The 15486-nt window shown below is 46.5% G+C and overlaps 1 protein-coding gene across 1 annotated transcript in view; it reads right to left on the bottom strand.

The window, feature by feature from the left end:
• Window positions 1-13224, bottom strand: part of fsbp (fibrinogen silencer binding protein) — a 31671-nt gene extending 18447 nt beyond the window's left edge. The window contains exon 1 of the mRNA XM_084333823.1: window positions 12800-13224. Within this exon, the coding sequence (XP_084189949.1) occupies window positions 12800-13004 (205 nt within the window). The 5' untranslated portion in view covers window positions 13005-13224. The remainder of the gene's footprint in view (window positions 1-12799) is intronic.
• Window positions 13225-15486: the final 2262 nt, after the last annotated feature.

The following is a 15486-nucleotide window of genomic DNA, read 5'->3' as shown; positions in this document are numbered from 1 at the left end:
TGTCTCTCTTTAACTACGTCATCCCCCGCTAAGGGTCATGGGAGATGTAGTAAACACCACAAAAGGCTAGAATGCCGTGAATTATGTCCCAGTAAGTAGCCACTACACGCAAATCATTAATCATACATCCAAAATAGCATACGTTTATTATTATACACGATGATGATACAGAAAATTACAGAAAAATTAGAAATGCATGGCAAAAGTAGCATTTATTTTCAGTCATTTAGAGACCCCCCAAAGATTCACAAATCATGTATTCAGGTGAGCTGATGTCTGATCTAAGGGAGCCATGGCTCCCACAGCTCCCCCCGTGGATCGCACCCTGGTATTGCACATCGTTGCGGGCAAGACCACCCGCATTTCATTGTATACTTGTATGCCGTGACAAATAAAACTCTTGACTTGACTTGACTTGACTTGACTTCGAAAGAGGGCCAAAGCATAACCACTTTGAAGCAGAGAATATAAGTACAAGGCGGAAGAGACCCTTCGGCGCTAAACCAATCAGAGAGGGTCTTCGCTGTACGCGGCTAGCCAATCAGAGAGCGTCTTCGCAAACAATAGGCTACGGAAAAAAATCACGCGTCAAGGACACCTCTCATCCCAATCATGGACTGTTTTCCCTCCTCGCCTCCGGGAGGCGCTACAGGAACCAAGTCAAGCAGACTCAAGAACAGCTTCTTTCCCTCAGCTGTCCGGTACTTTTAAGGGTATCGACCTAATCACGTCGGTACTACCGAGTATCGATTCACGTGAGAGCCACCGGTGCCACATTTCGGTAATGCAAAAAAAAATTGTTTACCGCGAAACGAAACCTATGAAGTGGGCCGCACGTTCACGTCAACGTTCAATGTGAACGGTACCCAACCCTAGTCATCTCCCTGAAGTCTGTTTCACTGAGTGAACACAGCACCCCACCCCATATAAACTCTGAACTCCATTGCCTACACCCTGGCTATGTTACCCATACTGTATGAATTTTGAACTCTGTTGCCTATACTAAATTGTATACCTACCTAGTACCTACTGCTTTCACTGTCTACAACTGCCCTACACTGTAATCATAACTACCTACCTCATACTACAGTCTACGCCTATAACTCTGTATGATAGCATACATGTACGACAGCGCTGTATTGTGATCTGGAAAGAGGTCACCCTAGATTGGTGCTATGTGGCCAGCAGACGGAGGCCAAGCCCCGACATCCTCAGGTCTTCCCAGCCCGACCTCCTCAGGTCTTCCCAGCCCCAGCCTCCCAATCTCCACACCAGGGACAAATCAACCCAATTAGTGGGAAAAGAAAAGGCCTGCAAGTTTAGAGTCAGGAGACAGAGAGGAGAGGCTGACACCTGAACAGACAGAGAAAAAACAACAGACACAAAAATCACCAAAAGGACCGGCAGGCCTGATATGATTTTGTATTTTAGGACTGTTTTGTGGAAAGTATTTTTGGAAGATTGAAGATGTTTTTTGTTCATTAAACTGAATGGTTTTATTTGGTCTCAAGTGGTGGCCTTTGTCCATATGCCCTCCTCAAACAAACACTCCTACCTGGGTGATATGTTACAATATGTATACATACATTTATATTTGCCACATATATATATCCGTATCTGTATGAATATACCTGCATTATAATCATTGAGTCTATATACCTACTTATACACCTGCATATAACCCATACAAGTCTGCATGGCAAAAATATACACGCACAAAATAACTGCTATAAAATCATCATACATCAATATTATTTTCTGCTTTCTTTTCATAAATCTCTTAAAACAACTTCAAATTTGCTCAAAACTACCAAACATTAAAAGATTTTCAGAATTGTAACCCTATAAAATGCCAGTTTAATTACTTGTTGTTTATTTAATTATTTCATAATCTATTAAAAATAAAAAGATATATAAAAAAATAAATGTAGGGGGATGGGGCTTTGTGGTGATTACAGTCTTGGATATGCAAAATATTAGCAACTCAATTTATTTGACTGCATTCGTATTTTTTATGTACTTTTATGTACTCTGGATACCTTCGTGGCCAAAAGTACATCATTGACTTCCATTAAAAACCCTTTTTTTTTATCTGCCATTGCAGTATAAAACGAAGGGTTATGTATATAACCCAGTTCTATGAGTTAAATGGTGCGCTCAGCACCTGTTCTGCACTGTACTTCACTTCGTGCACAAGCACTGAATAAAAAGTTCCACCATGTACCTTTACATCCCAACATCCGTCTGACCACACCCCCTTCCGCTTACCTACATAAGCAGGTGTGTGGTCACCTACTCGCCTCCTTCCCAAACTTTCACCACAAGGCGAGATCAAGGGCCGCAGCGGCGTCCAGGTGCTGAGCGCACCATTTAACTCATAGAACTGGGTTATATACATAACCCTTCGTTCTATGTCGTTAATGGCTTGCTCAGCACCTGTTCTGCAACAGGGGCTGAGCGGGAGCCATAGCCCGACCAATGTACCCCGCTGAGGCCCCCCACAACCATCAGACCGGGGAGGACCGAGCCCCCCCGACCCTCCCTAATGGCGGATACCCCCCCTATTGGAGGTTCACGGGAGGGCGACGGATCCAACCGTGCGAAGAGGCACTCAAGCAACCCAACGCACAGGGTGAGCAGACCGTGGCTTAACCCCACGACTACACACACGCACAACCCGCATGCCACCCGGGAACGAACGAGGGAACAACCACGTTACTGCCCCCAAAATCACGGGGTCAAGAGCAAACCCAACCCCGTGGCAAGGCCGTAGCAGCGGAGCGCGAAGGAAGACCCAGACCCACTGAAGGGACTGGATCCCCTGGAAAAAGGGGGCCCGGAGAGGTCAATGACGCCAGGCATCAAGACCCCACCAGGTGGTCACTTAGTGACACCGCCCCCCACATCGCCAGCGTATTCGGATAAGGCCCCTCCAAGAGCGGGCCCTTACCCCCCAATAGCACACCGCCCGGCATACTGACCCTGTAGAACAGGCAGTCAGCATGGCCGTAAGCACTCAAAAGGTTAACCAACGGAAGCAGGCAGCGTACCGGGGAAACCAGGCAACAGACTGTAACCCGAGCCTGGAGCACTGCGGACGAGACAGGCGCCAAAGGAGTCAGCTGGAAAACAGCCCTCCCGGCGGAAGGGGCGGACGCTGGCGTTGTTGACCACCATGACGAAGCCTCCATTAAAAAAAACCCACCCAGAGGGGTCGAGGCAGAGAAGGCTGACACGATTGGCAGACGTCATGAACGTGCAGGGGCACACTCAACCGGGTAACCCGGGAGTTGACTCTGCTCCAACACACCAGGGAACCAACCACCCTGTCATTACCAGATGCGGTGGTTGTTCCTATAACCCCTCAAGAAAAAAGGGTTATCCCAGGTCTACGGTATCAACAAAACTTTACTTCGGACCGGGCCCCGCGGCCCGGGAAGCACACAGGGTTACCAGAGGAGGTCCAGAAGACCACCCAACAGCCCCCTCTCCGCCATGCGTGAGAGAGGTGCGGAAAAGAGAACCAGCCCCTTATGATAGTGCCAGGTACAAAGTACCCAACAAGGGTCTCTATAACGCCTAACCTTGTGACGCCCCGGGCCGACCCGGCCTTTTTCCCCCCTGGAAAAAAGCCCAAGTCCCTCAGGGTACCAGAACAGCAGATCTGCACCCCCGGCGGACAAACGGGTTAACTGACCTGGACCAGCGTGACCAGAACCAGTCCCGTGCCCTAACCACGCCGACATGCCTACTCCAGGAGAAGGGGCAGATATGCGTGTTGATCTAAAACATGAAAAGAGGGCGCCACCCAGATGGGCCGGTGTGAACCACGCTCGGTGGCCCACCCCAAGGGCGTGCCCCTCTACATATGTTCAGATCCATTCCGTTATCATCCCCCAGATATGAACGAGAATCCGTCGAGAACCAATAACAGGTTGTCGGAAGAGGAAAAAACCTCCATCCCAGTTGCTTTATAAAAACGCTGTTTTAACCACAAGCAACCAAGGCGTACTAGCTACCCGCATGATCCTTAACAGAACACCCCGAGCTAGCACTAAGCGTGCGTCGGGACACAACCACATCAATGAACAGGCTATTTAGACCTTTCAGTGAATCCCCAAGGCGCCCAGGGGAAACGACAAGAGGGGTGTGGTGCTTCCTATACTCCAACTCTTTTTATTAAAAAGAAGGAAGCACCAACAGACATGAATCCCATTTTACACAGCTGAGGGTAAAAACTGTTTACATTTTTACATCCAGTCACCCCTATCACAGAGGATTTCAGACTGAAATTCCCCAGAGAGCCTTCCCACGTGAGTCGTAGAATGAAAAAGCCATGGTAACTACGAGTCATGTGACCAACTGACTCAAGTTACACATAAAATCGAGCGTAGTGGACCCGTAAGTCCTATGCTCTATCCCGACACTTTGACACAACAGATCGTACGTAAAGATCCAACTCACGGAAGCCATCGTCATAGCAACGTGCGTAGTGACGTATGCCATGACGGGGGGAAACCCAACACTCAACGCCTGTTTTTAATAGGAGCAGAGTCAGGGCAACCTTCCCCCCCCCCCCCACCTCCGAAGTCGCCTAACGGCTTGGCCCCGACTGGCCTAACAGGAGATGAGTAAACCTTCCTGACCAATCAGAAGAGGGAAGGAGGGGTTTATTCGGCACCCCCTCACAAACCCTTCCCCCTGCACACAATAACAACTGTAGCATATGATACCTTTGGTAAAATGCTAATGAAATAGCGCAAGCTAATACAATGCACGCTACCCACAGATAACTGTGAACAGGGTTTACAACAAAACCAAGTCGTGTGTGTGTGAATCCTACACCCGCATCCTATGTTGTACATAGAAAAAACACTGATAGAGAGCGAACGGCTGGGCCGTGGAACGTGTGTATACGAGCATTACTGCAACTAACACAACAGTGTTGTAGCTCAACATTACTTGTGTAAGCAACAGACCATACAACTAGCCTCTACCTGCATGTGGAGTGTCAGGCCGAGGTAGAAACCATTCTATAACCGAGTGTAGGCTGCAGACCTTGCTTAAGCTCATAACACGAACGCAACCCTTCTACCAATGTATACTAGTGAAGATTCACACTTTGCAACCTCATCATATGTTTTGGTGAAGAAACACACAGTTTGTTAACAAAAAATACAGTCCCCCTTTAGAGGGGACTTTTTATTGTCAAACAAAATTATATGAGAGGCCGGGGAGGGGATTAACAGAGGGGACCACAGGGGAAAAAAGTCACTGGGCCTAGCGGCGCCTGCCGCCTCGAGCCGCTCTGGATTTGCCACCCCGGGAAGCCCCGGAGGGACGGTAGACAATCGGCGGCTGGTCACGGCGATCCCTACCGTCTCCTCCAGGCGCAGATGGGCCGGCTGCAGCGGCGGCGCCCTCTCTCCTCCTGGCCTTCTTCGAAGGGCCAGCAGTGGCGGTGGTAGCAGCAGCAGTCAGGGCGGAGGAAGCTCGACGACGTGGCAGCCGTCTGACTCCACCAGCGATGTCGGGAGGGGGAAATTAGGTTGAAGCACGGAGCGCTCCTCCTGCATTTCTCTGCACGTCGAGGTCATCAAGTGCAGGGCATTCCCGAACAGTCCAGCATCGGAGAGGGTGGCCGTTAGAAGAGGACCTCTCTTCTTCTCCGGCACACGGGCCTGCTCCAGCCAAAGGTGGCGCTGGGTTAGAGTCGCCAGGGCTCGCACTTTCCCAGCGGCTATGGCCTGCAGCTGAGTCAGATGCAGGACAGCTCCTGCCGCCTGGGTGAGCTGGTCATGTTGGACATCACTCAGCTCCATGCCGCCCGTCAATATCCCGGATATGAATCTTGCCAGCTGCGCGACGTTAGACGCGGCAGCCAGAGATTGTGTTCCAGAGATGAATGACTGGTCGTTCCAATAAGCCAACCGCCTCGCCGATTTCCCTTGAGGAACCGGCTTGCGTAACGGCTCCCACACCACCTCCGGACAGAGGAGAGCGGCCATCGGCCTATCAAGCCGTGGCACGCCCTCTCTCATACCTTCGACCAAACCCGCCACCCGCGTAACTTGTACGTAGGCGAGGGGAGGCCAATGATGTGGGACACCACCTGGCCCCGACGAACATAGGCCCCCATTGAGGGGAAAAATGGGTAGACAACGTCCACCCCTCTCACCGGGCGACGCTGCCAGAGATGACCTATTAGATCATCAGGGACAGGAACAGGCAGTGGCTGCGGCAGCGGCACGCCGTTTGCAACGGCCGCCACCGCCATAAGCTCGGGAAACAAAGCCTGCAGTTCCCCCTGCAGACTTTCCTCCACCGAGCCCGCATCCCTCACATGCAGCAGGCTACGACTGGTCAAGGAGCCACATTCCGATGTGGCTGATAGTAGGGCATCCTGCCGACGAGTCAGAGGGTCTTCCCCGACGTCTTCAAACAAGGCGCCCCAAGGAGACATTTCACCCCCCTCCAGTGTTACCTGGACGGTGGGATACATGTCTCCACCGGGCCTTCAAATAAGAACCCGTCTACCATGTAATCCTCTTTTCCATCGGGCAGGTAGAGACCGACGCATCCTCACTGGGCTCCAGCAATTCACCAAACCCAGGCCGTTCACATCTGCAAGCCACCATCTTGCGACGGGAGCGAGCAGACGCAAAATGTTTGCGTCTCAAATCCTCTGGAACCAAAGGAACCGGCCGCTCAACAGCGGACGATTCCCCGGAAGCAGAGGAACCAGAGCCATGACCAGGCCATCGCAGAGGCGACGGCACCGGTGCACCAGCTCCTTGGAGAGGCAAACTACCCATCGGACGCCTACCGGGCGTGGCTGTCAACCACGAGAGAGGCAACAGCCCCGCACCAGAGCGCACGACGGAGGCGGAAATGGAGAACCGCTGGTGGAGAGTGGCTCTGCGACTCTCAGAAGTAGACATTATGACTTAGATTTTTCTATCGAATATTTATGAGAGAAGAAAAAAATAAGCACAATGTAAACACGTCTCAACTTTCTTCAGCTAACAACCTCGTCAAGTGGGGATCTACCGAAGGCACTTCCTTGTGGTGAAAGTGAAGAAGGAGGCGAGTAGGTGACCACACACCTGCTTATGTAGGTAAGCGGAAGGGGGTGTGGTCAGACGGATGTTGGGATGTAAAGGTACATGGTGGAATTTTTTATTCAGTGCTCGTGCACGAAGTGAAGTACAGTGCAGAACAGGTGCTGAGCAAGCCATTAACGACATAGAACCATGTATTCTGTAATATCAGCATTTAATTTTGAAGAAAAGTAGTGATATTTGACATTCTACTGAATTCCACCAGATTCTAAAATTCTTGTATTTTGCCAGTTATATTATGGAGCCATGTGACTACCAGGGGGCCCCAACAGTGTGTGCGTGTGTGTGTGTGTGTGTGTGTGTGTGTAGGTGTGTGTAGGTGTGTGTAGGTGTGTGTAGGTGTGTGTAGGTGTGTATAGGTGTGTGTGTGTGTGTGTGTGTGTGTGTGTGTGTGTGTGTGTGTGTGTGTGTGTGTGTGTGTGTGTGTGTGTGTGTGTGTGTGTGTGTGTGTGTGTGTGTGTGTGAATCTGTAAACACGTACTGGTCATTTCAGGGGTGAAAAAAGGGCACTGTGTTGCTTTCACAGCCAAAGATAAACATGCAGCTTGACTGAGGGGCCACTTCATTAGTGAGCAGAGAAGGAGAAAGACCTGGAGAGGACAGTGAGTGGATAGCGAAGAACAGGCAAGTCTGGTCTCCATCTCATTCAGGCACCCACCGGCACGATGCCAGGGCCCACGAGATATCTCTTCGCTGTCCACTCGCTGTTAGGATGGGCAGGACCCCCGGTGTCCTCTTCACTTTCAGAGGAGTGGTCAGAGGCACTCGTAGAAGTAGAGGACTCCAGTGAGCATTCCGTGCCGGACTTCCCCCTCGAAGCTTGCGTCTTCTTCAGCTCACCGACAGATGATGGCGTGACTATTTCTTAAGCCTCTTCTCCACTGAAATGCCTCTTCATTTTAGATTTTCACACCTTCTCTTTTCTCCAGCTCTTTCTCCTTATCTGCTCACTAATGGAATAACCCCTCAGCCAAGCTGCATGTTCCATCTTTGGCTGTGAAAGCAGCCAGGTGCATAAAACACACTAACAGTTGCTTTTGTTTTTGCGAGTACAGCAAAGGCAGAAGGCCATGTTTTTACTCAAGCACCTCTTCAAAGACACATGAAACACATCCCTCAAATGATTACCTTTTTTCTCTCACACACACACAAACTGCTGGAGCCCCCTGGTAATCACATGGCTCCATAATATAACTGGCATAAGAATGTCATGCATTCGCCTACAACATTTTTTTTGGTTTTAATGGAAGTCAATGTGGTATTTTTGGCCACGAAGTTGTCCAGAGGGAGTATCTGGTACTACATTAAAAAAAATACTAATGCAATCAAATCAATTTTGTTGCTAATCCTTGACATATCCAAGACTCTAATCACCACCAAAGCCCCATCCCCCTACTATATATTGTATGGACAATGAAATTATTCAAATAATTAAACTGGGGGTAAAATGCTGACGATCATTGAATGTTTGGTAGTTTTGAGCAAGTTTGAATATTGATGTATGATGATTTAATAGCAGTTTTTTTTGTGTGCGTTTACATTTTTGCCACAAAGGTGTCCAGGGGGTATAGTAGATTTGAGGAGGGCACAAGGGCTAGAGGGAAATGTGCGTCACTTAATATGAAGTTATCTTAGAAAATGTGTATTCATATTGTGGTGGCATTACAAAAACACATATGGATTTAAAGAAAGTGACCATTTTGGCCAGGTTCCAAATGCAATATATGTAAACTTATATATTGCAGCTGGATAAATACCTGAGTTATTAACAGACAAGAAATGTCTGACACTTGTATATTCTGAGAACGTCATTTGTCCATTAGCAAGCACTCTTCAAGCACTCTTCAGCAAGCTCGAATGAACCGGCCCCTTGTGTTTTCACAGTTGACCGTGTCAGAGACTCCAGTCTCTCTTATACTCAGTTGACTGATTTGAAAGAGCACTTAAACTTTACCTCAAACCCCTTGGCTTTCTGCGATGTCACAATGAAAAACACATCTCATGTAACTCACACCCCCTAAATCTCCACCAATGAAATAGTAGACTGCAGATCCTACCAATAGGAAAATGACCCTCCTATGGTTGTAAACATGCCAAGAATAAGAGTATAAGTAGTGCCTCCGAGATTATGATGTTAGGACTTTGGTGTTTGACCTTGTGTGGAATAAACAATCTCCTCTAGGGATGCCCCGATCGATCGGCCACCGATCGTTATTGGCCGATAATCAGTATAAATATGCGATCGGTGATAATGCTTTATTTTCGCCGATCGTCAAAACCGATCTCACTTGCTGTCGCTGAGTTCTGTCTCAGACACCGGGTGGTGCGGCGTCTGCTCATCCCTCCAGCCCCTCCCGCACGCATGTAAACACGGGTCTACTCTAGTCTAGTGGGACGGGAGACGGGAGGACGGCGTCTCCCTGAGCTAACGTTAGCTTAGCTACAGTTACAAAATGACCCAGTCAACTATGACACAAGCTGTGTTACCATAGACATCACAGAACAGTGAGTGGGTGGCTTAACACATTGGGCGCCATGCATTGTGCCCATCATTATGCCCTCTGATTATGTAAGCCTATGGAGTAGGCTTGGACGGTATCATTTTTTTCATACCGTCATACCTTGCTGACATAAGTATTATGACAGTATGACTTTCATTTTCATCAGCGGGGGGGGGGGGGGGGGGCGGAGCTAACAATATACTCGTTATCACCATACATAACGCTTATATTGAAACACGTTGACATTAGGGCCGTTCTTTCAACCTAAAAGTGCACTTTCTTCAACCTCGAACCTAAATTCCTTAGCAACCCGTGTTACCAAGTAAACAAATCACAGAACGATAGCCACGTTAGTTAGCCAGCGCCAGCCAGGTACCAACGTTAGCTCTCAGAACGATAGCCAGTTAGCCAGCACCAGCCAGCACCAGCCTAGTACTAACATTAGCTCTCAGAACGATAGCTAGTTAGCCAGCCTAGTACTAACGTTAGCTCCCAGAACGATAGCCAGTTAGCCAGCCTAGTACTAACGTTAGCTCTCAGAACGATAGCCAGTTAGCCAGCCTAGTACTAACGTTAGCTCCCAGAACGATAGCCCGTTAGCCAGCCTAGTACTAACGTTAGCTCTCAGAACGATAGCCAGTTAGCTAGCACCAGCCAGGTACTAACGTTAGCTCTCAGAATGATAGCCAGTTAGCCAGCACCAACCAGGTACCAACGTTAGCTCTCAGAACAATAGCCAGTTAGCCAGCCTAGTACTAACGTTAGCTCTCAGAACGATAGCCAGTTAGGCAGCCTAGTACTAACGTTAGCTCTCAGAACGATAGCCAGTTAGCCAGCACCAGCCAGGTACTAACGGCAGCTCACAGAACGTTAGCCAGTTAGCCAGCACCAGCCAGGTACCAACGCTAGCTCACAGAACAATAGCCACGTAACCCTCTGCTGGCGCGTGCTGTGCACTACAATCAACTCTGTGTCAGTGTAATAGCAGTCTGTGACGTCACGGTATTGAGAATCATACCGGCGGGATTTCGAAATATCCTGGTATACCGTAATACCGTCATACCGCCCAAGCCTACTATGGAGATGTTTACCTTCTTTGCAGGGCTATAACTTTTTTAATATTATAGCTATATCTGCATTACTATGGCCCATTCAACATCGGGTATCTATCGTTCCGGATGTGGGAACGTTATATTTTTTCATTCATACATTGTTGTGTTAATACCGTCGAGAATATAAGTATGTTTTTAAGCTTTTCTGCTGTAATTCCAAAAACGCTAGTTATAGGCCCTAAAGCATATGATAGATTATCGATTGGCGTTTCTTTCCTATACACGCTATATTAAAAAATTCAAATGTATATGATCGGTATACATTATGCTTCATCATGCGTGAAGGAAAGGGGGGGGGGGTTGTTTATAATTCCTTGATCGTCAGTAACGGCTTTATTTAGTCTGGGTTGATATATTGATCAGACTGATTGCAAACAAAGAAATGGACAATCAAGCTGAAAGTAACGTTAGTGTCCTCTTACCGTTCGCCGATGAGACTGGAGGAAAAAGATCCCAATTATTTGACGTCGATCTGCTAGATCCATTTCCGGTTTGTATGACGCAATAAACGCCGAAATCATATTGATTATTGCGTTTCGAAAGCGATCCAAATGCACTCGAGTGTGTATATTGATCCACGCCACAATATATCTCTGGCGGAGGAATTTCCTCGATGCACCGATCGCCACTTCCGGTTTGGCGTGAGTGTAACTCGCCCGACCATCCACCAGGCGGCGGTATTGAGGCGTTGCAATATCAGAACAGGGTCCGGCTGCGATCCGGAGGAAGGCTGGATGAATTATGAATGCCATGGCGAAAAAATGAAATATTGATCCCAAACACGTGATACGCCGTTGTTGGCATTCAACGCATGGCGGGCAATAATGATTTACGCCGTTCTTGGCGCACAATGTGTTAAAGGAACACGCCAACATTTTGGGAGGATAGCTTCATTGTGCTAAGCTAGGCTAACATGCAGCCATTGATTGATTGAAAACTTTATTAACAGATTGCAAAATGGGTACAATACAGTACGGCTCAATAAAAACAACTGCTAAGAGGATGCAGACCAGAAAAAGACTTTCGTCTTGTTTACATAAGGGTCCTCCATTTTCAATTCATCAAGACATTTATGACATACAAATAATATACAGTACTAGATAGCCCTCTACTGAACGCACAGAGAGGAAACTGGTATCTATCTTCTTGTCTCTCTCTGGGGAAGGCGGTAAGCTAATTTCCCAAAATGTTGGCATGTTCCTTTAACCTTCAGATACATACCACACACACAAATAACAGGACCGCCTAAATGATCATGAATACCCTATGAAAAGACCATAACAGGCCGTGTCGGGGAAGCTACTCTGAAAGCATAGTTTTACAAGCTACCAATTTAATTACTTCACACTGGAAGAAGCTAAACTACAGCCAAGCTACCCTCAGAAATATAGTTTGGTTAACTAAAGTTACTTAGACAAAGTAGTTTCAAGTACTTAAATAACACAATCAAATCCACAATGAAATGTAATACCAAAGTATAACAAAGTATAATACAGTCACATGACTGCATAATATACCACTCATCTGAGTATTACCAAATGCTGCTTGCTTGTCACCTCAATAGCTGCAACACCACCAACTAACCCTATCTTGGTTCTTCAGAGAAACGGTCTGTCAACAGTCAACAAAAAGGTTTAACTTGCACCATTTTAAACCATTTGCCGACTTGATCATAACAAGGGGCATGTCAGCTCAGAACATCCCATCGCAAAGTTCTTGTTCATTCCCTATTATAGGCTAGACATAAAATAAAATTGTAGTCGTTATGTACACCTCAAAATAGCTACAAAAAATATATATATATAAGAAATGCGTAATTAACCACTACAATCACTATACACATTTGAAATTAGTTGAACTACCAGCTATTGCAAAATGTAGTTAAACTAGGCTACTAATTTAAATACATTAGTGACTACATTAGTGCAACTACTCCCCAACACAGAGCATGGGTATCATATAGCATTCAATGCGACAACAACCTATCTATCTGATCTCATTAAAACATGCGTGTTGTTGTAACGTTTTCTTTAAAAAAAAAACATGTCCTTTCCTCTCTCTCTACCTTCTATGAGCTTGCGGACCGCTGCTTTGTGCCCTGCTCCCCCGGCGTGGCTGGTGAGCGCCGCCTCGCCCATGGCTTGAAGTTTGATTGATTTGCAACAAGCCGTGCATCGGGCGAGATGGATGTCTTGAAAGTCGTTTAGGAGCCAATCCTTGTATATGTCCTTGGCGAGCCAAGCATCCTGGAATTTACATTTACCAGGCATGGCGGGCGGTGGGCAGGCAGCCGGAGAACGGGGCTCAGACCGACAAGAGAGCGCCTGAATGGTTCTCCGGTCTCTCTGATCTACGTAGCTCTACGGGGCGGTGTTGCCAGATCCGACTGACACTTTCCAGCGGAATCGCGACTGAAAACGCACCCTACTACCACTCTTATAGAATAGATTCGTTTGAGATGAGTCGAATCTGCGCAATTTAGACGGTCGCCTTCTTGCGAAGCACATTGTTAATAATTGTGTCCGACTTGCTCTGTGGACCCGATTGCACGAGTCTCGGAAACCTCCCGTCACGGGACCAAGGAGGTACTTGCTTGCAGTGTTGAGAGTAATATTATGGGTCTGCTGATACTCTTCCCCAACTACTGCAGAACCCCATGAATGATGGGAGACGACTTGCTATATATTTTTTTTTAGCAAATCTTGGCTACACTTCACGAAATGTCAGGCAGACCCTGATGTAAACAAGACGAAAGTCTTTCTCTGGTCTGCACCCCCTTAACAATTGTATTTATTGAGCTGTACTGTACTGTAGCCATTCTGCAATCTGTTAATAAAGTTTTCAATCAATCAATCAGACACCAAATTATTTTACGAGTATTTTACTATATCAAGCCCCGCCCCTTTTTCTTGACCCTCCAATCACAACTGTTGCTTTCCTCAGACAAACAAAGGTTTTATTTTTTCTGGACCCTGCTATCCACAAGCTTAGCTTCCCTCGGTCAAGGAACTTGTGATAGTAGGGCAATTGAATGCCTTGTATGACGAATACTGCCTTAATAAACTTCTGTGCAAAACAAAATCAGAGGTCTTGGTAGGCTAATCAGTGCCCATACAGATATTGGTATTCTTCATACATTTTATTACTATATATGTACTTTGTCATTGTATTCATTTGATACACTACACCACTAAGGTACCCATGTACATGTCGAGGTACTTCCCAAAGGTCAGTGAATACCACAACCACAACACCAGAGGGAGTTCCACAAATCATGTGCAACCCAGATTCGGCACAAACAAGGGACTAAACACGTTTCGCAATTATGCAACATCAATGTGGAACGCCCTACAAAATTTGAATCCCTACCCACCTTCAAAACCACTCTAAAAGAGCACCTACTGCTGCAATTCCAAACTGGCCCCCGTAAATGTCAGAACACCCTCCCACCCCCTCCTAATGTACATTTCCCTCCCCCTCGTATGAATATATTTACTGTTAGGATCTCTGTTTAACAGTACTGTATATTTGCATATCTTGTATGTCACAAATGTAACAGTACTGTATATCTGTATGTCATGATTAGATTAGATGACTAGATTAGATTTTTATATCTGAATACCTGTATGTTGTGTATGTCATAAATGTCATTATGAATTGAAAATGGGGGACCCTGATATAAACAAGACGAAAGTCTTTCTCTGGTCTGCATCCCCTTAACAATTGTGTATTGAGTTGTACTGTACCCATTCTGCAATCTTTTAATGAAAGTTTTCAATCAATCAATCACTTGTTTCCTCACTACCCACTGTCCATAGTACAACACCCCCAAGTAAACGTGCCCCCCCCCCCTGACCATTTAAATTGCAGTACATTGGCATGTTTCCATAATGAATCAACATTGCCAAAGTGGATTCCTGCCTGAGGCTTAGCAGAACTAAAATATTGTTTACTTAACTTAAGTACAATGGTGAGGTACTTGTACTTTACTGAGTATTTACATTTTAGGGAACTGTGTACTTGTACTCCACTACATTTTAAAGGAACTATTGTACATTTTACTCCACTAGATTGATCTTAACCCATCAATCACTAGTTACTTTGAAGAAAAAGATTTTGCATGGAAAACGTGGCAAAAGTTGATGACGATAATGTACGACGTTCAAATTTGCAATCTGATAATTTCAAGAGGATGTAATCAAAGGAGCATAACTGGACCACATACCACTTTAACATAACCTTTAGAGGTCAATGGTTTGATGATAGCCACAATAATGTGGAACGCCCTACCCACAGCCGTAAAGGAATGTGAATCCCTACCCTCCTTCAAAACTGCTCTCAAAGAGCACCTACGGGTGGCTACAATTAGAAACTGGCCCTGGTAAATGTCAAAATCCATCTTATGCTTCTTGTCTGACTCTGGAGAAGACAGCGATCTCATTTCCCATAATGTAGGCGTGTTCCTTTAATGCTTAGAAAAGGTGGGTTAATAGTCCATCTGTACCCATCAACCTGTGCTCAACTAAACCACAACTGCTGGTAGCCTACTGATGTTGATAATATCACTATTAGGGCTGGGTGATATGGCCTATCGTATCACAATATGTATCTTAGTTTTGATGGTATAACAGTATTTGATTATAATTATTTTTGTATGCATGATATTTTGTATCGTCATTATCTTGTAAAACAATCGTCTTTTCAAAATGGCCTTCTTTAGTATTTTAAATACTGCTGCAAAGAACAATTACA

The sequence above is a fragment of the Notolepis coatsorum genome (assembly GCF_963971535.1).
Source record: "Notolepis coatsorum genome assembly, chromosome: 17".
NCBI classification, from domain to species: Eukaryota; Metazoa; Chordata; class Actinopteri; order Aulopiformes; family Paralepididae; genus Notolepis; species Notolepis coatsorum.
The sequence above is the reverse complement of the archived record's forward strand: the minus strand, read 5'-3'. Positions and strand labels throughout refer to the sequence as shown.